The sequence below is a fragment of the Lates calcarifer genome, linkage group LG2 (assembly GCF_001640805.2).
Source record: "Lates calcarifer isolate ASB-BC8 linkage group LG2, TLL_Latcal_v3, whole genome shotgun sequence".
Taxonomy (NCBI): Eukaryota; Metazoa; Chordata; class Actinopteri; family Centropomidae; genus Lates; species Lates calcarifer.
The window spans coordinates 4,560,899-4,583,740 of record NC_066834.1 but is presented as its reverse complement, the minus strand read 5'-3'; the positions used below and the strand labels follow the sequence as shown (position 1 = coordinate 4,583,740).

Below are 22,842 nucleotides of genomic sequence, written 5' to 3'. Positions count from 1 at the left end.
TGAGTGTCTGCCGAGCGCATGTTTATCGGCAAGGAAGTCGGGTTTCGGGTTATTTTCTAATCTCTGTTTTGGTGAATGAAATCCTTAGCGGTGTGTTTTACGCTTGTTTTTACGCCTCTCGATATCACGCTAGCGGGGGGATATCCAAACTGTAAGACATAAATGAGATGTTGGCGATGAAAACAGTGTAACGTGAGGCGCATGGCAGCCCCCTCAGCTCCACCATTGAGGGAATGAGGGAGATTTGAAAAGCTTGTCCGGAGCTTTCTCTGCTGCGCTTTAGCGACTAGTTAAAAAATAATCCGGCCTCTTTACCACAATACCCGAGTTTAAATAAACACTCTAGTGCGATATTTGTAAAGTAAGTTTGTAAATCTGGTGAATTCGCTGCTCAGACTCGAGTGCAGTGGTGTGTGAGTTAAAGTGCCCCCCAGAACAAAGCAGCAGCACATGGGGCAGTTTTAGGCCGCGCGATTTAGCTTAGCTAGCTTAGCCTAGCCGCACGAACTTAACACAGTAGTTTTACGGGGCAAGCACAAACATCACATTATAAATGAGGGCAACACCGTAAGTTAAAGATAAGAGCAGGTAAATGTGGGCAATCCAGCGGGACAGATGCACCGTTGGTGTATTTTCAAACGTGTGCACGTTTGTTGTTGGGCTAGCTGCTAATCGGTGTCGTCAAACCCCAACTCTTATTTTATTAAAAACCCACAGAACCAGGCACGAAAATGAGCCAGCTGTTTCATTGGTAACAGCCTGGCTGCTCCTGTGCCACCTCCCGTGATAGATTTTAGGGGGGTAAACTGGAGTAACGTTAACACGGTTTGCCATGTTTTCACCAGGCTAGCAGCAGCAGCACGACTGCTGCTGTGTGCTGCTGCTGCTAGCCTCCGCTCCTGCATGGACACGGCAGCCTTGTTTTCTAAAAGCCCCGAAACCGCACCTCACGGTGTTTCCTTTTTTGAATAAACCACACGCAGGTAGAACTTTTTAGTGTGCAGCGCTACGTTTGCATTTAACGTGGTTGGTTTTAAAGTGATTTAGGCTAAGGTTGGCGCACTTCGAGGCGCCATGTTAAAGACGGGTGGGGGAGGGGTGAAACAACACCGTGCCCCGCGCAGGCGCTCCCGTGTCGCAGGGACGCGGGCCGCAGGCTGCGCTGCTCATTCATGTTTTCACTGACCTCGTGCTGCTGCAATAAATCATAACATCTTGTACCACAGCGACAATCTGCTGTAATTATCGATCAACCAGTGCACAGTCCTTGTGCTGGAACACGCAGAGTCCATGTTTCTAGAGTACATTTGCCTAAGTACACGTGCACACAAATCTACCTGCGTATGTAACTTGTTGCAACGCCAAAAAGTCCTATTTCTTGTGTGTAATAAGCCATCCTATGTGTTTGTTTTTGTATTTTCAGATCCACCATGAAGTGCAGGACCCTAAACGCGGAGCAGTGTGACCATCTTTCCTGTGGTGCTGCAGGGCAGTGATGCTGTAATCAGTCTGTGTATTGTCAAAGTGCTTACAGTGCAGGTAGTACTATGTAATACCTACTGCAGTGGAGGCACTTACAGCAATACCCTGACACTGATGTGCAGATTCTCTGATGTTACATGTCATTTGAAGAACTGTCTTTGTGCTAAGGTGCATCTAGTGCAGATAGTGAAATAGACTAGCACCTACTGCCCTAAGTGCTCCTTCTGGCATAAGGGGCTGTGATATGCGCCACCAGACCATTTTTAATTCCTAATTGGGCTCAAATATCTCGCAGTTCTCTGCTAGTTTTGCATAGTTGCACTACAAGAATAGATGAGTTGTGCAAATCTATGCAAAACTGATGGTGGCCTGCTTGCTCTCCACCTGTTTTAGATTTTTGGTTTTGGGGGTGTCACATCAAACACAATCTGATTGCCTGATACACCTTGTAATGCTGTTTAGGAACCAGGAGTAATTGCCACTTGTCATCCTCTGACCTCAGTTTCAGCAGTACTAAAGTGCTTATAGTGCAGGTAGTGTTTTTCTCCCATCTACTGCAATGTAAGCACTTGAAGTACTTCTAACTGCATCTTCTCTTAAGATCTGATGTCTATAGTCATTTAAGGCTCATCTGTTAATCATCACTCGGTCAGTTTTGCTGGTTTGCATTCAGCTTTAACTGATGTTTGCTGTGCAAATCCATGCAAAACTGACTGCGCTGATGGACTATGCTCTGCCAAGTGAGATTGCCTTTCATCAATATAGATTTTTTTTCCTGCATATATGGTGGGTATTTGCACATACTTTGATGTATACCGTGTTTTGGATATGTGGAGATATCCCTTCCTGTGCAGGTGGGGATTAGTAGCAATGCTGTGTACCTGGAGGTATTGCACTTGTCCCGGCCTGTGTAGGAACGAGGAGATGGAGCTGACCTGGATCCTGACCCGAATATTTAGAGGAACTGCTGTGCTCAATTACATGTCCTGTAATGTTTGGGCTGTATAAAATGTATGTTTGAAAATGAACTGTAATGTTGCTGCTAAAATATTAAATTTCTTACCTTTTTTTTCTGTGAATGCTTTATTTTGTAAATCTCACAATGAACTGAAAATTAGAAATACAGGTGTTTTGACACTCTACATATTTTGGGCTGTAGTTTTTCTCAAGGTTGAGTTTTAAGTGGAAACTTTTAATAGGATTTAAATTGTTTTTCCCTTTGTAACGTCATCTTGTAAGAAACTGGGGAAAAGTTCAAAACTGAACAACATGGTTTACTCAGACATGGTCAATAACCCTCTCTTCAATCAAAGGTGGTATCACATTTTCCACTTTTGCCATTAAATGAAATGAATCATGTCACCTAACGATTTACATGCTCCACGTTCTAATCTTGTAACATCAGTATGGAGTTTGCAGCAGCAGTGTTGCAAGCTGCAGTGATTCCACAGACAGACATTTTAGATCAGGGCTCTGAGTGACCGCAGTTAAATCACGCGAGAGTCCTAATTCAGGAAAATTAAAACTTTCAAGCCACAAAAACGCAATGACGCATTATGTTATGCGCATTTATAGCACGTGAAATCTGTAGTTTGGTTTGCATTTGTTATGGTTAGAAATCAATAAGCGGAATTGTATAAATAAGGTTTATAAAGATGAACCAAGCTCACATTAATTTGAAGTGCAAACATTTGTTAAAGTTGGTTGATTTAATGAAGACTTCATAGAGAAAACACATGGATTATATATTAAAGACCAGCACGTGGAAACAACACATCCGTAACTTTCTGAAAAATTAAATGACACGTGAGCATCACCTCTTATTTCAGTTAAAATAGCCTTTACTAATGGCAGCAGTTGTTCAATAAAGAATGTAATTTGGTATCTTTACATTTGCATAAAAAATTAATTAATTGAAAATAAAAAATCGTTTTCAAGTCATGTAGGTAGTCAGATGTCACTTAAGATACTTTGCTGACATTTGCATAAAAGACGATAAAAAAAACCCCACATCGTTAATGTCTTTATGAATCATCTCGGGAATAAATCCCCTAAAATCCACGGTGCTAACCCGTGAGCCAATTTTGACATAATTTCCGTTTTGGGGATTTATTCAGCCTACATAGTATGTAACTGCCATAAAAAATAAATCAAAAAGTCTTAGATTGAAGTTTAGAGCTGTCCACTAGATGGCGCTGTCTGGCTGCAGTTCAGCTGCACATGCAGCCGCGGAGTGCAGGTAACGTTACGGTACCGCCTCTGCCGTCGGTCCAACCAAGTTGGACAACATGCCGTTTTCAAACGAGACGCACCGCAGCAACTTTCTCTCAGTGTCCGGGTGTTCATGATCATCTGCGGCGTTTCCTCGACAGAAACACAAACGCCACATGGTCGACGCTGAATCCTGAAACCTGGAATGTGGACGAGACTCACCTGAGACCTGGACTACTAAAGGTTTAGAAGTAACTTACAAACAGGCTGCCTCTTGTTTGGGAGAAGTACCCCGGCGTTTGATTAAAATGGGTGCCCTGTGGACGAACTGCATTTTCCTCCTGGTGTGTTGCTGTGGATCAGGCTTTGGAAGCCCAAACAAATGCGACGAAGTGCGCAAAGTTTTCCAACTCAGGCAAATTGGACCCAGCCAATTATTGCCTGTAAGTCCCAGACCAGGTATGTTGGAGTTTATCCTGTAGACTGAGCAGCACTGTGTGTAACTGTCTTGTGTTTTTTAGTAGTCCTGCAGTAATATTCTCATGAATCAGCCAGTAACACAAATTATGTCACATTTCTTCTTCCTTTTTTGATTTTCTTTATTTAAATCAACATGTCAACCACTGACTGAAATATGCTTGAGAAGTTACTCGACACATTATTCTACCTTCCTGTGGAGCTCATTTTAAGTGCACTGTAGCTTTCAACCTGTCATTTTCTGTCATCTTAAGTTTGTAGTTACAAAACACACCTTTTAAAGCACATTTTAGAGGCGTGTGTGCAGTTGTGATAATAATATAGACAGCAGAACTGGAGAGCTTAGAGCTGTTTAAATTGCATCTTTCTGTGTAACTTTTAAATTAAGATATTTAGATGAAGTGCTTTATGTGTCCTAAATTACTGCAAGAATAAAAAGTAAGACATAACCTTGGGACATCTACACTAGTTCATGCTCAACAATAAGTTTTGGTTCATAATATATGTTGAAATATATAAAATATTGTGATTTGCAACCCATTTTAAAGCACTTGCAAAAGGAATATGTGTGGATAGATTTTCCTAGTGTTTGTACAAGTCTACAGTCAATAAAAGTAATATCACTTATTGTTTATTTCAGTGTATTAACAGTAGTGCATGGAATAATATAAAAATGTGCTATTTTTAATCATGTTAAACTAGGAAATAAAGCTGCTGAGATTACTTGTTGGTCGTGACGAAAAAAAGAAACCAAACTCTTGCTCCTTGGGCTGCCTAATGTGGCTTGCTGGGTTAAACAGGAATTATTTTGTATAAAGTTTGGTAAACTAGGCTTCACCTAACTTTCTGAACACCACCCATAATGTAATTCCACTGTACAAGACATGTGGGGGAATTATGGGTGTGGATATTTCATGTGGGCTGTAATTGAGTGGACAACTTGCTGCTGCTGCTGCTCTCCATGCTCTTTTTTGGAAAAGTAAATCTTAATGGTGTTGACTACCATCCTGCCACAAACTGCTCCCTATAAACTTCATCACTCCTTTCCTCTGCTGCTGTGAGGAAACAGATCCAATTGACAGAAAACCCTCAAATGCCTCCTAAACCTCTAAATAACCCTTATAATGCCATCACCATTCCTGCCCCTTAAATGAGCCTGTGCAGTTTCAAACCTCTGTGCTGTTTCTTTACAGAACTGCAGACTGGAAACTACTTTTTCCGAGATAAATTGTGTGCTGTGGGAGCCTCATGCAGTTTAAGCGATGATAAGCTCCTGATTCTTAGCTACTGACCCTGTAAAAACACATGCTACTGTTTCAAAGCTGCACCTCCTCTGACCTCTCTGGCAGCAGCTAAAAAGGTCCAAATTCATCTTGACTCTGGAAAGATGAAAATCATTTCCTTGATGGATTCAGATTAATTTGCTGAACTACATCAGATAGTGTAATGGGAGATGGCACAAGGTAGAGTCAATACTTGAGCATGATTTTAGAAGTTATCTATAATTGAGTGTGGGCCTGTGAAAAATAACCTCCAGAAATTCCAGGAATCCGAGACGGAGAGCTGTTTCCATGTTTGACGCTGCCTGCCTGATAAGAAGTGCCAAACAGCCTTCAGTTTAGGTCAGGATACAGCAAGTCAGAAGTCTGTCACTTCGGCCAGAAAAAAAAACCTGTTGTCTGTGGTGTTGGAATTGGAAATAGCTCTGGAAAGCGTTTAGGTTAGAAAAGCGAGGCCCAGGGTGCTTTCATGTTGTCTTATCTGGAAGAGTTTGAATTCCTCCACGTGTGCCATCGCCTGCTCTGCTCCCTCCTCACTCTTGAACCTCGTAGGGAGCTGATAGCGTCTCTGGCAACAGCTCTGCACGCTCTGCCTAGGCATGTCAGAGAGGCTTTTGCAGAGTTTTAGGTAGCTTTTAAGATGTTTTGATTGCCCCGTATGCGCGCAGATTGCTTACATTTGTTCGTAGTGGAAAATCTGAGACATCACTTTGTGAGGCGATAGCGCCTTGACTCAGATCTCCTCCCAGGATCTAGAAGTTTTGGGTTTCTTGCTCCACTAAAGCATTTTTTTTACTTGTGTACTGCTAGAAAAACAAAAGTATTGTGTGGATTTTTATCTGATGTTTAGGGTCTACCACTATTATGGCTTTGAAATAACTTGATGTTTCACACAAATGGGCTTTTGATATGACCTAATACTTTTTAAAAGGATGTCAAATATTGTTTGGTTCACCATTTTGGACCAGACTGGAATATTTCAACATAGATTGTAATGAAATTTTGCATAGACATTCATGGTTCCCAGAGGATAAAGCCCACTGACTTTAATGATCCCCTCACTTTTCCTATAGCACCACTAACAGGCTGAAACATTTACTGAAATGTCTCAGCAACTATTGGACAGTTTGACTAAATTTGGTTGAGACACTCATGTTCCCCACAGGATGAGTTGTTACAACTTCACACCTAACACCATCAACTTTGTCTAATACTTAATTTTGACCATATAGGTAGGTATATGACCATATACTTACAGATCTAATGATCTTATCATCAGCCTCAGCTGTACTTTGTGTTAAGTGCTAATCAGCAAAGGTTAGCAAGCTAATACGATAAACTAAGATAGTCAGCATGGTACAGATTATATAGGCTTAACACCTACATGGTGGTGCTGTCATGTTAGCGTGTTAATGTTAACATTTAGCTCAAAGCACCACTGTGCTTAGGTGTAGCCTCACAGTGCTGCCAGCATGGTTGCAGGCTCCTAGTCCTGGTCTCCTGCTGGTGATTACTGCTAAAGGAAGAAAAGCTGCTTGTCATTTTGGACGGTTGCCAGACAGTCTACTATACAGATAATACTCAAGATAGTTAGACACACTCAGTTATTCATACCTTTGGGCAGTTTAAGGTGTCAAATCCACCTGACTTGTCTTTGAAATGTGTAAAGTGGAGCACCAAAAGAGAGCATGCCCCAGTTTATGCTTCTCATGTAGTCACAGAGGCAAGCATTAGTTCCTCTGAAAAATAAATACCTAGCGTGTGTTCGGAAAACCCAGAAACCCAACATTGCCCAAATGATTAATGGTGATTAAGATGAACTGATTGATAACAATTATTTGTTGCAGCTTTAAATCTGTTTCCTAATCCAAACAAAGATGGCAGCCATAAACAACATATGTCTTTGCTTAATTTATACGTGCTGAGTCACATTATCAGTTCTATTTGACTTGCTGATGTGACTTCATATTATTTTGTGTTTTCTAACAATAACAAAATATTTTTCTTGTATATAACAAAAAGAGCAAAGACAGATGTAATTTCCCACAAACTGGATTAAGAACGACAGTCGCAACTTGAGAAACAGGTCGGAGCGGACGCAATATTTTTTCATCCAGATGGCTAGAATAGTCTTTGAAGATTCTGGAGATTCAGAACAGAGTAAGTGTTATTAAATGACCCCCGGGGTTTTTCAAACATTGCCGGGTTTTTATTCTTCAGAGAAACAATTGTCACAGTAATACATGACAGGAACAAACTATGGCTGTCAAATCTCACACAGAAACGACAAAAGGTGGAAACAATCTTTCTTATTGTAAGGGAAGCACTGAGCCACCCTGCTTCTAAGTTTTGTCGCCTCTGTCCATGATATCTTAAAATTTTTAAGATCATTACATTTATTCCCAATGCCTTTTAGGTTCCGACCTTCAGGTGTGCATGTCCAAGAACCTGACCTGCTGCACCAAAAAGATGGAGGAGAAGTACCAGGTGGCAGCCCGGAGAGACATCCAGAACCTTATCCAAATGTCCAGCACCAGCCTGAAGTTTCTCATCTCACGCAACGTGGCTGCTTTTCAAGGTAAGAGTTAACCAGCTCGTGTGTTCAGGCATCACTGTTGCAAGGGTTAAACTTCATAAACGTGTGCTGTAATGCTGAGATCAGAGCACTAATGTTTATGTGGATAATTGTATGCGTGTAGATGTTTGTGTGTACTTCTGAGTATATGTTGAGGAGTTGGGGTTTGTGTGGGTGCTATAAAAACAGTCCATGAGTCAGTGTGTGTGTGTGTGTGTGTGTGCAGTGAGGCTCCACTTCAGAGTGAACAGAGTAGGGTCTGTCCTCCTTCCAGATCTACCTCTGCAGTCTGATCATGAGATTAGATAGGTTGGCTGTTCCTGTAGGAGACTCAGGAGGCCATGTGTAGGGGTAAATGTCTGTCAGAGATGTGTACTGGGGCCTTTTACTAATACCTTCCCTTCCTGTGCAAGGTGCCCTGCTACACTGGATCCTGATGACAAAATAAAACCCTCATATTTAGATTTCTGGAGTAGCACCCACGTCACCTCTGTCTCTCAATGTTTTCCATTCCTCTCCATCCTCCAACAGTTGACTGGCAGGCAACAACTTGCCTCAGTCTGTGCGCTGTCCCTGCCCAGAGAAGCATGTTTCTCCCACTTCAGCTGATAGCTGTCATATGACGGCTGAAAAGGGTGGGCAACAAACACAGAGCTTATGACTTGAATGTACAGTCTCAGACATATCATTAAGCCAATTCACTTTAACGATGTCTCTCAGTTTAAAGACGTGCTGTTATCCTCCTCCTAAACTCAAATGATTTATAGGAGAGTTTCGCATGATCACAGTGTTTGAGTTGCGGTTTGCAGGGGCATTGCCCTCTTCTCATCAGATGTTTGATGTGTCTGCTCAGGTTTTGAAGTTACATCTCTGCTGACATCTCCTGTTAACTTAAACCAAAGTTGCAAACATTGCTAGCCTTATGAAAGCTGTTAAAGTGCTGGGGTTGTTATATTTTTCTTGCCGTGAAATATCATGGAAGAGAACGAAATCAACAAAATAAAACTTAATCCCTCTATTTTCAGCTGTGGATTAATACACATTTGGTACTCTAGTGAGTATTTTGTGAAGGATTGACTCAGAATAAACTACACTGCCCACATTCATTGTAGTGAGAGAACATGGCAGCCAGTACAACAGTGTGGCTCACTAATGTGTTTTTAATAGTTTTTGCTAACAGTTGAGCCCCGTGGCTCAGTAGCACTTTGACTACACAGATGACACTTGTCAGTAGGGATTTCGAACAATAAGAAAAATATTGAACATCGTCATCCTTTATGCATTTAGACTCCTTTACATTTCTGAAGGTGTAGTTTTCTTTCTGCCCCTTAAAGTTCTCGTAACAGTCTGGGGACTGAGGGTTTGTCCACACAGGGCAGCAGTCAAATAAGGCTGCGGAAGGGGCTGGTAGCTGTTTGAAAATACTCACAAAATGAGCCGTGCTCACATAGTTTCATCTGTGGAATGGCAGCCAGTGTACGCTCCTGCCAAACCAAACAGAGTTCCCTGTCAACATCGGCTCTCATCAGTCAACAAACATTGGCGACCGCTTCTAGCATCCAGACTGCATAATACAAGTGGCAACAGAAGTTAAGCAATTAAAGTTGCATATTGGAGTCACAGCAGCAGTATAACTGCCCTGAATATAACATTTATTAAGTCATTATGTAATGTTCTTAAGCTATTCTTGTGGTTTAGTTAATTGCAGACCAAAGTAGGGCTGCAACTAAGAATAATGTTCATGATTTATTAATATATTTATTTTCTTGATTTATTGAATAATTAATTAGTCTCCAAAATGTCAGGAAACAGTTGAAAATCATCTTCTTCACTGACTGTGTTGGATCATTGCAACATTACTGCCACTAACTGTCAATATGCTCAATCCAAACTCATGTTCTCCTGAAAGTGACTGGTTAGATTACATATAGAATCAATATGACATAGTTTTTTAAAGCGTGATTTCTATTTATCATAACTTCAGCCAAGTTACACATGAAAAAACTGTTTACTACAATCTTAACTCTTCCTCTGCACCTGTTTAATTTTGTTTGTCTTGCTTTTGAAGTAAATCTGTGCAGATGAAAGCTGATACTTGTTCAAATGTTGATGCAGACTTATTGACTCACAGCCTAAAATATCTGTTTACACACACACACACACACACACACACACACACATACACACACACACACACACACACACACACACACACACACACACACACACACACACACGGAACCACCCACGTGGCATTGTTCTGTTTGGCCATGGAGGTTTTAGGAGCTTTTGTCACATGGAGAAAACACCATATGTATGGGAACCACAGAGGGACACAAATGTCTGGCAGGTTCTTAGATCTTAACAGAGCGGGGGGAAAAAGAGCTGTTTCACTGCTCATGTGCAGACATAAAAGAAACACAAGTCAAGCATTTAATCCATCTTTCCTATCCAGGGAGTGTTCAATTATGCTGAATTAATATGAGTGAATTGTTTGTTATTCATCTTCTGTGACTGGGTTTTGTTCCGTGTGTTTTCTGATTGTAAGAGAAGTGAAAAAGAGTAAACAACTTTACAGATCACCTTGATAGTGAAATAAAATTTTACATCGGCTGACAGCCCCAGCACTTATTGTTATTACTGTTCTGGCTCACCATAAACACTTTTGTGGAGGAGAGGAGGAAAATTGACAGGAAAGATTTGTCTCCTAGGAGGTGGGTGGGTTGTGAGTGTGCAGGAAAACAAGTTCCATAGATTTAGTCTCTAAATGATTGGCAGCCCGCACTGTAATTTGAGAGACAACGGAGAACAAGCAGAGTGTATAATGCATTACAACCACAGACAGGAAGAAGGACGAGTTAAAAGGGGGCAGGCTAATGTGGTCATTTGTTTTGTGCAAAGCCTTCAATTAGGCATCTTTATGTGATGCATCTGACGGGAGAGGGGAATGAAGAAATTAGAGGAATGTAGATGGATAACAGTGTGAAACACTCAGGAGACACCGAGAAATAAAACGAACCCATAAAATGGGGGACTTGGTGCTTGTGTTTTTGTGCTTGTAATGGGCTGCGGTTAAAAAATCTTCAAGGACATCCTTTATGTAGAAAAAGCATTCAGTACTTTTAGCATAATGGGTAACGCAAATAACTAAAAACAAACACTGGAGCTGTTAATTATGAGCAGTGCTTCAAAGCACAGCTCATCCTGCAGTAATAGTTCATTACATTTTTCTCTTTTCTTCAGAGAAATGTGCCACAACATTTCAATATCTCTCCCTGAAATGAACCTGACTGCTGCCTTTCAAGTCATTTCACAGCCAAAAGATAGTTGGGCAACTGGGGTGGAAAAAAAGAAATAAAAGAATAAAGACTAAGTTGATGGCATACTGTCAAGCAGACGGCCTTTGAGCTTTCCAGCACAACGCTTTCTCCCCTCACCTCCCCTCCTGCCCCTGGTCTGTCAGTAAGTCTCTCAGGACTGCATGTTTTCATTCACTGGTTGTGAGGTTCCTGCATGTCGTCCACACAATGCACAAATATGCAGCCTGCTGAGCGGGGCTTCAGGGGAGATCTTTTTTCATCCCGCACAGGTTTGTCTTACATCCATGGCAACCAACCTGCGCAATCCCAGCGTCCCGTAGGGCAGGAGTCAAATAAAACTCAAACACAACCCACTATGAATCAGCTGTTGAGATGCCTGAGAGACTCTGAAAAGGGCCGCTCAAATCATAGCTAAACGGTTCGAGATCACCAGATCAGAGGAATGCCTTCCTCTGGGACAAGCTTTCATTTGAGGAACTATTTGAAAAGCTGTGTATTGGCTTGTGCTGACTGCAGATCTGAGGGATGCTCTGGGTCTTTAAAAAATATAATCAGGGTTGCTCCCTGTGTGATGTAAGGAGGGAAGGGTTTTTGTTATAACCTGGTCCCTGATGGTGCAGCAGTGAGTCATTGTCCAACCGAACCTGAATTCAGAAACAACTTTGAAAACATACATTTCTACACACACTCAGTGGGGATAAAACGTTAATTACTTTACATTTGTTTTGTGTACTAACATCACACGCTCTCATGAGTCTTACATCTGTCTGTTAAATATGATGCTACAGCCACATTTCTGTTTATTTAAGGATTAAACACATGAGATCCATTGGGCTGGTTTCTGAACTTTAGAGGTGTTGGTGGGCAGATATCTGTTAATCTAAATCTCCTGGCTCTAGCTCTGTACATGCGAAGACATCAGAGTGGTTTCAATAATCTCTTATAGCTCTTGAAGAACTAGAACTAAAACTACTAAGACCAGAAAACAGATCAGTGTATTTCAAAAAATGTTGAGCTATTCCTTTAAAACATGTAATGCCTAATGGTGCAGACTCATCCAAACCTAAAAGCAGAGAGTCAGTCAGCACTTTATGAAAACAAATGAAGAAATCAGAAAGTACGAAAGTGTAAAAATAGACAGGAGACAGTGAAATGTGTTTTTTTTTAAATATCTCGTAATTCATCTTAAAGTCTTCTCTAATATTACATGACCGCTTGATGAGCAAGTTGAGAGTGGCTGTTATAAATCTTATGCTGCTGTTGCTTGAATGTCTGTGGATTGAAGCTGTTGTGACCATTAACTCTGTGGCTTGTGGTCCCCCTTCCAGTCAATGTGTCATTTTGGTTTGTACCCTGGGAAGAAAAAAAGAATCTAGTCAAAATGAGACACAGGAAGCTTACAGACAGTCAGTCAGCCTTTGTTTTTTTAAAATTATTTGCAGTACTTCTAATTGTGAGCTTGTGCTGAGTCAGAAGCACAAGTTGTGCTGATGAATGTAAGGCAGTCAGAGCACTGAGAAATGGTTATCACTGAAGTAGAAAGCTAGCCTGCTGTGCGAAGGATTTGCTATTTACACCCATAAATGCTAATTGTGTTTCTGTTTACCAGCTTTTAAAGGATCCACTGCACATCTTTTACTCTCTGAATTGAAAAAGGAACATAATTGAATGGCAGTGACCCCACAGCTTGACTGAGAGGAGACGTCAAATTAGTACAACACATTAGAACAACACATGCTGTGCCAAGGAGGTCTAAGTAATGAGGGTGGGAGGTGGGTGGATGGATGGATGGATGGATGGATGGATGATGTTTTACTGTATTTTTTGTTGCAGAGTTTCTATTTCAGTGCATAAATTCTGGTTGTGTTACATCCAGTAAAGTCAGTGCTCAGTTGGCTAACGCCCATACCATATAACCACAACATCCTGTGTTTGAATCCTATAAAAGAATATTTTTGATTTGATTGAAAAAAAAGACGAGAGACATGATACAATAAACAGTCAGCAAGTTAAATTAAAACAAGCAAAGAGGAAAGGAGACTTTGTGCCAGAACTATTTGTCACAAGCAGATATCAGAGAGGATGTGGATACCGGGTTAGATTACTGTGCTGTACAGCCTTTTTTCAGTTTTGTAATTGTTCATTTTTCACCTAGTTCCAGTGCCCAGTTTGTTTTAGCTCAAGAAGTAGGAGAATTTTATTAGGCCATAAAACAATACTTCAAGATAAGTGGACAGAAACATTTCCTTTATTTCCACATTCACAACTGAATGAATCTTAGACAGCTGCCTGCAGCTGAATATTAAAGGTGTTTTTGTTTTTGTGTTGTTATTTTAAGGCTCATTGTTTATGCTGCTAGTGAATCTATTTAGATGGTTTAAATGTGAGTTTATCATGTGACGTGCTTTGGATTTCTTTCTACCATACACATGTCGTGAAATCCCAGTAAGAGCCTAGCCTAGCCCCCAGAGGCAAGGCTGGATTACCAATCAGGCAAAGTGGGCAACTGCCTCAGGGCCCCAGGCTCTTGGGGGGCTCCCAAGGCTCCATATTCATTAATTGCAAATTTATCTGGGCCTTAAGGCAGGCCCTGCATTGTTACCTATTTTAAATAGGTAACAATGCAGAGAGAAGGAGAGGCCTGTTTTGAAATGGTGTATATTCTTTAATATATTTTGGTTTAACCAAGTCACCGCGAATACAGTTACACAAGACAAATTTTTCAGTGGACTAATCCAGCACTGACCAGAGGCTATGCTACTCCTTACACATAAAAGTGGTTTGGTAGACATTGCTTGTGATGGAAAACATAAAAACAATCAACACAACCTGTGTATATGGGGATATTTAAAGATGAAAACCATAATAGTTTTTGCTACACAATTATTATGATTGGAGATGCTCCCTGTAATCTTGTGAAGTTTGTCAAGTTGCACCCATCTGGTTTACAATGGCAGTATCATCTAACTGCATTACTACTGATGATTCATTTGACCTTGTCTGGTGTGTTGTTTTAAATTCAATGGTTCTTTTGTGTAGTGTGTGTAGTGTAAGCTCTAACATAAAAGATGGTTTGGATTGTCTCCTTTGACTCATTTTCCACTGATGACTAGTTGTGTCATGAGTCTGAGCTTTGGATAAACACATTTCTTCTGCTTTAATATTTCAGTGTGATTACCAGGCTGCTCATCAAGGGATGTTGTGCAGAAAAGTTGCTCTAAAACCAGTGCTGGAGGAGCCACCACACTTACCTAAGTGCTCCTTTGCAAATCCACATTTCTCCAAGAATTTCAAGTTCAAAACAGTAATTTCTTACCAAAGGACAGATATTGTGCTGTGACCAGCACTCAACAGCACTGCATCACTGACTACAGTAACACAGTGTTCCCTTCCAGTAAAGTTTCTATGTTGGTCACAAATTGGCTGCTCGCCTCACTCAGGGAAAATATGCTGCTTTTTATAGGACTCTGCATTTTAGGATCTTTTGTCTTGAAAATGAACATTCCTCATGTTACATTCCCCTCAAGAAACACCAGGCTGTCTCATATAGAAGCTGCCTTTTGTTTTATTGTGTCAGAAAATGTTGCTGGTTATGAAAAAACACCTGATACTAAATATAAGAAGTATGGGATAAACGATACCCGCTTTGGTAGTAAGCAGTGTAACAAACAGACAGTTTGGTAGTTGCTGTGAAATTGCAGTTTTTGTCTTGCTCTGTAAAAAGATTGGAGGTTATCCACAAAATACCATCTTGGTGGCATATTTGTAGATTGTAGAGCTCCTTTAGCCACACCAGTGGCATGACTATAAGGATGGTGATCCCTGTGTGTCACTTTGTCCACCACTTTGGTCCAAACTGAAATTCCTCAACAACAATTAGTTGGACCACCATGAATTTTAGTACAGACATTCATAGAGTCCAGAGGATGAATCCTAATGACTTAGGCGATCCTGTGACTTTTCCTGTGGTGCCATCAGCAGGTCAGAGTTTTCACCCATCCTGTGAACATATCTCAAAATCTGGATGAATTTGCACATAGTTTTGTGAAGATATTTAGCGCTCCTGGATGATGAATGATGTTGATGATTTGACTGACTTTACCTCTAGCACCACCATGAGGTTGATGCTTTTGGTTTTGAGTAAAATATCTCTGCTGTGCTTTGGATGGGTTGTCATGGAATTTGGGGAAAGACATTCACTAACACCCCCCCACCTCACAAAGAACTGAAATTCCCTTGGTGATCCCTTAACTTTTCATCTAGCGCCATCTTTAGGTCAGTATTTTAATGTGTCCAATACTTTCTTTGTGTCCAAGTACCAGTAACAAGAATGATGTTCCTATAAGCCCAACTTTACAGTGTGTTTATCACACCTGCTAAACATCAGCATGTTAAAATATTTATTGTGATCATGTTAGTATGCTGATGTTTGCACCCCTGTGCCTACGTCTGAGCCTCACAAGGCTGTGGACTCTTAGTCTTGTTTTTCCATAACACTGGCAAATCAGTCCCTCCACAAAGAATACTCTGAGATGTTTTTGTCGAGCATAAGAAGCTATGAGTGTGAATGAAAGATGGAATGAAAGGTGAGAAGGTAGAGTACAATAGTAAAAAAAAAAACCAAACAAAAAAAACACCCAGACCTTGCAAGATGAATGTGTAGTGAATACTTGCATAAATTGAATATAGTGAGTGGTGGTTGGATTTGTTTGAAGATTTCATAGGTTGATTCTCACAGCTGGCCTTCAAATCCCCTCTAACCTGCTCTCTGCTCCTTTGTGTGGGACCTTTCATTTAGCAGACTCTTTGTCCACTGGGTCTACAGCCATACCGTCTTTGTTGTCACTCTTACAAGAGGAGTATGAGGCTGTGTGTGTGTGTGTGTGTGCCAGCCAACGCAGGGGCCTCTCCTCGAGATTCCCACAGAATTTGGGCTTGGCTTTGTGATTCAAGGCTGGACAGTTGATCCAGGGGAGGACAGAGAGTGAAAAAGAATGTGCAGAAGAAGAATAAGCGACTGATGGAGAGAAAGTTGGGAGGATGCCAGATTCTATTGAAAGTCTTTGCACAGCGTTTGAAGTCAGAGGATAAGGATTTAGAGGGAAGCAGGATTATTCAGAGTCAATACCCTTCAACAATCCAGGCGTTCGGTCTGCTGCAAAGAAGCAACGTAGTTGGACTATTTTCTGCTCCTGTGTCAGACATGTTAGTTAGCGTAACACTTTTCCAATCTTGTGATCGTTCTCAGTGCTCACAGGAATAGGTCGACATTTTGGGGAATTAGCGTGTTTGTTTTCTGGCAGAGGGTTAGATGAAAAGAGTCTCTGTTAAGTATGAAGCTATAGCCAGCAGCTGGTTATCTTAGCTTAGCTTAAAGACTGGAAACGAGGATAAAACTGCTAGCCTGGCTCTGTTAAAAGGTGACAAAATCCTCCTACTAGCACCTCTAAAGCTCACTAATTAATACCTTATATCTTGATTGTTTAATCCACACAGAAGCCAAAGTTTTGCAGTTTTTCAACTGGGCTATTTCTTGTCAAGAAGCAGTGACTTCCTGGGGTGTCTGCTGGTTTTGCTAATTGGATAAATTTTTATGAATATAATGAGAAAATGTTTAAACTAAATGTTGATACTGAATGTTTCAGTAAAATGTTCACTGACAACATGTTTTTTGCCAAAATACTATTTACTTAATAGTGACTTCAGCATTATTGACACTTACAGCACTTGGTTAGTGTTGGGGAAACGTCGTGGTCTGGTTTAATACAGAAAAAGTTCATAGTGATTACATTTGTCATCCATCCATCCGTCCATCTGTCCATTTTCTGCTGCTTTTCTGGAGTCAGGTCACGGCAGCAAGGTAGTCCAGATGTGCCTCTCCCCAGCAGCGTTTTCCAGCTCCTCCTGACAGATCCAGTGGTGTTGTCAGGGCAGATGAGATATGTAGATTACATTTGTAACTGCAACATAACTGTGGAAAACAATGTAGTAATATATAAATGACACAGTGGTGGGTAGGTGGATTTTGTTAACTTGAATAGAGCAAGGCTAGCTGTTCCTCCCTGTTTCCAGTTTTTATGCTACGCTAAGTGTCTGCTTGGCAAACAAATGTTTCTGTGCTTTAGCATATAGCATGTGTTCTTCTCTTTTAGATTGAACCACAGAAACCCAAACCTTGCAAACTGCAGTTTTATATTGTTTTTTTTCCATAAATAACTTTAATACCCAACATCCTCATCTGACATTCCAGGAAAAACCCTTGAGTGCTGTTAAAGTGCGATACATGAAGCTGATTGTTAACTCTCCATCATTCTGCGAGTGTGTGTATGTGTGTGTGTGTGTGTGTGTGCGTGCGTGCGTGCGTGTGTGCGCGTGTGTGCATACTTGCTCGCTCGGTTTATTGCTGCAGTTGACCCAGTTCAGTTGACACCTCTTCAAATCTTGGATGACTGCCGTGTGTCCCAGAGGTGGACATCAACAGTCACACACACTTGCCAACATGAATACACATTCACCCTGACTTAGTCTGTCTTACATTTTGTTTCTGTCTCTTTTAAACACAGACACACACAGTATACACACTGCGCTGTAGCCACTCACTGCATAGAGATGAACCCTAAAAATACACACACTTGTCAGCACTTTACATTGTTTGTCTCCTGTGTGCCCGTTTGAAATGGAGATTTATGGCTGCTGGCTGTTGTCTTAGGGCCATTTTCTAGATTAGATGACAAAGCATACTGCTAAACAGGAACTTGTATCTTTATGACAGATTTACACAGTTCTTTTCCTTGTACAGATTTACATAGTGTTGAGCTGTGTGGAGTCCAGCAGGGTAATATTCCCCTGTGATGTTTGTGTGGGAGAGCTGACTGTACAGCTAAAAAAAAAGTACAACAGTTAGCAGTGAACAGCAAAGACTGAGCTCACACTCACAGCTTTCCACACAAACCATGTTACTTTGATTTGGTGGTATGTTAAGTGAATGGTTCGGCCCATAATAGGTGCTTTTTCTGGAAGTAGCCCTCAAGTTAAACCAGTCATTCTTCAAATAATTTAGATGTCCAGCTCAGGGGTTAACCAGACACAAATAAGGGCTGCTCTCTGGTGAATCAGAACATTTGGCTGAGAAAAATGACTTTCTATAACTGATACTAAGAGGAAATGGAAGGGTTTTCAGCTTAAATGCACTGAAGTATTTATGAAAGCTTTATGTTTTTTTGTCTTTCCCCCCCAGCTCACTTGGACTCTTGGCATGTTTCTTAGGATTGTGCGTCTCTGTTTCACTGCAGTTGTTTGGAGAAGAGAAATAACTACTTCTGTCAGTCTGATGGAAGGAAGTATTTCCCAAGTATAAGGAAGGAGTCTCCAGGGATTAGGCCACAGTCGTCTGGGCGATGAAATCCTAAACACACTAACACAGCAACAACACACCAAGCCTACTGTCTGCTCCCACTCACTCCCCCTACATGGCAGATATAATGGCATAATTGTCCTGCTTATCACTTGTATCCTGGCATGAGTGACAAATGAGTGTTGTTTTTACTGCTGGGAGTCTAGTGTCTGATGGCCTTTTTCAGTACTGGTGGTAAGTTTGTTTGATATAAACTTTTTAATCCTCCTCTGATTTGCTCCATGGCTCAGAGTCTTCGCTCATCTTTTCACATTCATAGTTACATGATAGTTTTTACATGCGTGTGCCACAATCTCTGAGACTCTAAATAAGCTGCTCTCAGGCTCAGTCATTCACAGTGAAACTGCAGTAAAAAAATAAAGTGATTTTATTTCCTTTTATTGTGTTAGAAAACAGTTCTAAGAAATGCAGTTCTAAGCATAGACAGGATACATAAGTACACATGACATTAGTGTTGAAAACATATGCAAGTATAAGATGTAAACTAAAATCAAATAGGTCTGAATTAATCGATTATTTGGCAGAAATTAATTGACAACTGTTTTGTAACCAAAACAATCATTTGTTCAAGTCCATTATCAAGTGAACTTGTCATATATTTTTTAGTTCCAGCCTCCAGGATATATGATATGATAGTGAGCTGAATATTGTTGTTTTGGATTGTTTGGAGGAGAATCAGGAAAAGGTATCGCCTTGGCTTCTGGGAAATTTTTACTGTTTTCAGACATTTTATAGAAAGATTTATTGATCAATTTAAAAACAATCAAGAAGTTAATTGGTGCTGAAAATAGTAATTGCTGCTTTAAAATCAATGACAAAAAGTTACATAACTTTCCTATTTTATGTCAACAGTAGACACCAAAATAAAGAGGCCTAAATAATATTGCTGATTTCAAATCTTCACTGAAGTCTAAATCTGACTGTGAATCAGAACATGTTAAAAGCTTATATTTAAAAAGAAGTAATAGGAGCAACATATTAATATAATAACCAGAAAACCACAGAGTTGGAATAAAGCACAAAAGCATGTCTCAGTTTTTCCTCTTCATAATACTTTTCCACAACAGCCAACATTCTTCTCAGTGAAGATAAGACCTGAGGTCCCGATAACAATCGATCTGATGAGGGTTTCCTAAGAGCATATCTACGAAGGCTCTTAAATTTCTCAAAGCAGAGCGGGTGTGTACGCATGCTGTCTGTGGTGCTGAGGATGATGCAGAACTCATTAAGCTGTACTGTATATTAAAAATAGATCAATCACAAGTGTTTTAAACAACACAAAGAAATGATTTATACTTGGAGTCGTCCAGTATTAAAACATAGCTTAGTGTGCAGTGAGCAGACTGCAGCTTTCAGCTTGGTGCCGTTTATAATTTATGAGTGGAAGTTTAAGAAAGTTAACTTTGATTGATTTAACTGCTGCTCGAGGCACAAGATGTTCTTCTCTTAAACTCACATTAAACCTAAAATGAAGCAATGATGGGTCCTGTACGTTTCATGAATATGCATGTCCTCTACTGTGAATCTCATTCCATCATTATTTCTGTATCAGACCTGCTGTTTATAAGTGTGTGGCAAACAACATACACATCATAAATAATGAGAAAAGAAAATGTATGCAACCTGAAAATTTGGGGAAGTGTCATTACAGCCAGGAGAAAATATAAGAGGCATGAAGAGGGAGAGGAGGAGGATGACGACGGAAACTGTCAGATCAATTATGCAAATTAATTTGTGCATGTGTCTTAGTTTGTTTTTATATTTTTTTTCTAATTTAACCACTATCACTCATTTTACATTAGTCATGACTGTGTTCATGATGAAGTAGACCACAGACCTAGAAATGAACAACAACAATAAAAGTGTAGGTTCCTCATGATGTTTCTTATGATGCTCTAAAAGTGATCATGAAGCACTTGTTAATCTGAAAATCTAAAATAACTTTAAAGCTTAAGAAGGTTCGTAAGGTTGATATTATCTCCGTCTTAGCCTGAGAGAGATGTTGGGTAACAAAGCTCTGTTTTCTGGCACATATTACCAGGGGTTAGACATCGAACTTCATTTGGTGTTTGCAAGGTGCTATCTCAATAAAGTTCATGATTATTATTGTCATGGTTACAGGGAGATGACAGAAAGATACTTCCACCTGCTATTGCAGAATTAAACTGTAAACTAAGCTTAGTTTTAAGGAGTCAGAGCTAAAATCTGCAACCTCCTCTGAACGGGAAAACAGCTTAATATTTAACGTTGATATTTTTCAAAACATACTAAAGCAAGACAAATATATCTAATAGCTAAAAAATCCAAATGAATGAATATCACATTTCAAATGCTTAAGTTTTGTATCTGAAGCAGAGCGCTATAATATGTTAAAATTAAAATGTCTCCTCCAAAACTTCCTAAACTCATTGCCCGTAACCTGCATGTGAGCTGTGACCTGTGTCTGCTACCTTTAACAGGTTAGTGTTGCAGGAATACTGGTGTGCTTCTATTTTATACAAGTCATGTCCTTTAGTTAATAAGGGCCATTGTAATAAGAACTCTATCAATAACATGATGGCTCCTCTTTTGAAGGCCAGTCGATGGGTGAAATTACACAGCTTACCACTTTCAGACCCCTGAACCTAATGTTCCATATAATCTTTTTTTTTTTTTTTAATGTAATGTAATTATCCAGTTCAACAGAGTAATCACTGGCATGCTGTGTGCATTAGCCCTTCTATTGAGGCTTATGACAGCCCTGTTGGCTCCTTCACTGGCATCTAACAGCTCCCTAAGGCCAGCCGGCAGGAAACCTTCGACAGCCTCACACAGAGCCACCTTTGAAAGCTAATGAAAGCTTTATTATGATATTATTATTTTCACTCTGGCTCTTAAAACTGTGGCAGCCCTCTCTTCCCCTCTGACTGTCTGAGTTTCGATGTGTGTGTGTATGTGTGTGTTTTCAGTGAAAAATCTTTAACGTGTGCTAAACCTGACCTGTGTTTCTACATGAGCAGCATGTATGAAAAGACATTTGACCTTTACATACCACACACACACACACACACACACACACACACACTTCCCTACAAGAAGCACTTGTGCCTCATTTTATTGACCCTCTCTGCTTCTTTTCCTGAATGGCATATTAAAGGCTATGCTCACAGCAGAGCTCTGTGCGCTTTGAAGTGTTGAAGAGCTGCAACAGATCCTCAAATATTGACATTTAAGCCTTCTGGAGGTAAAAGAAAGCAGCAGCAGCAGCAGCAGCAGCTGAGAACGAGAGAGAGAGATGGAGAGGAAAAAGGCTGATGCAGAGACAGACAGGCAGACAGACAGAGGGAAGTGTCTTTTGTTGTAGTTCAGGTGGGTGTTGAGAGATTTATGACAGGAGGGCTGAATTTGCTCTGGATAAATGTGTGTTTGTCAGTGGGTAATGTATGTAGGGAGGGGCGTGTTTATTGATGTGGAGGAGGAAGTACACAGATAAAGGCTGATGGTAAGCTGAGCCTGACTCCAGGCAAAACAGATTAAAATGACTCATGGTCTTAATGTGTGTTTTCCTTTCCTTTCCTTTCCTTTCCTCCTCTGTCCTCCCCTCCTCTCCTTTGCTCTCATGTTCTTTCTGTCTTTCATCTACTTTCCTCACTTCTCCTCTACTTTTCCCCTTTCCTTTCCACTGCTGTCCTTGCTTTTTCCTCCTCTCCACTGCTTCTTTCATTCTTTTCTTTCTTTCCCTTCCCTTCAATTGCTCTTGCCATTTTTCCTTTCCTCTCCTCTCCTCTCTTCTCTCATACATAGTTTTAACTAAATAAATCAACCCCCCCCCTTCTCTGAGAGAGCCTGAGCCACAGCACACTTCTGTAACACCTCTGAGCAGGCGACTGTTTTCAGTTTTGAAACAATGCCCCCTTTATTGAAACTGTAGACGGAAGGAAAAAGAAAACATCTCAGGGCTTTTCAACTTTTCTCTGGAACCCTCTCTCTCTGCTGTCTGTAGGTCAGTGTGGTCAGTCGGTTGCTGTTTGCGGTTGAAAAGAAGGCAGATCGACAATCCAGACGGTTGAAACTTTTGTGGAGAAGCATTTTGAAATGGGACAG

General features: G+C 40.6%; 1 protein-coding gene across 2 annotated transcripts in view; it reads left to right on the top strand.

Moving 5' to 3' along the window:
- Nucleotides 1-3,729: 3,729 nt before the first annotated feature.
- The window catches only part of gpc5a (glypican 5a), a 119,035-nt gene continuing 99,922 nt past the window's right edge, over nucleotides 3,730-22,842 (top strand). For both annotated transcript variants that reach the window (XR_007814199.1, XM_018683831.2), the window contains exons 1-2: nucleotides 3,730-4,152; nucleotides 7,867-8,028. Coding sequence is in view for 1 of the 2 variants with exons in the window: in XM_018683831.2 (XP_018539347.1) it covers nucleotides 4,002-4,152; nucleotides 7,867-8,028 (313 nt within the window). In the remaining variant the exon portion in view is untranslated. The remainder of the gene's footprint in view (nucleotides 4,153-7,866; nucleotides 8,029-22,842) is intronic.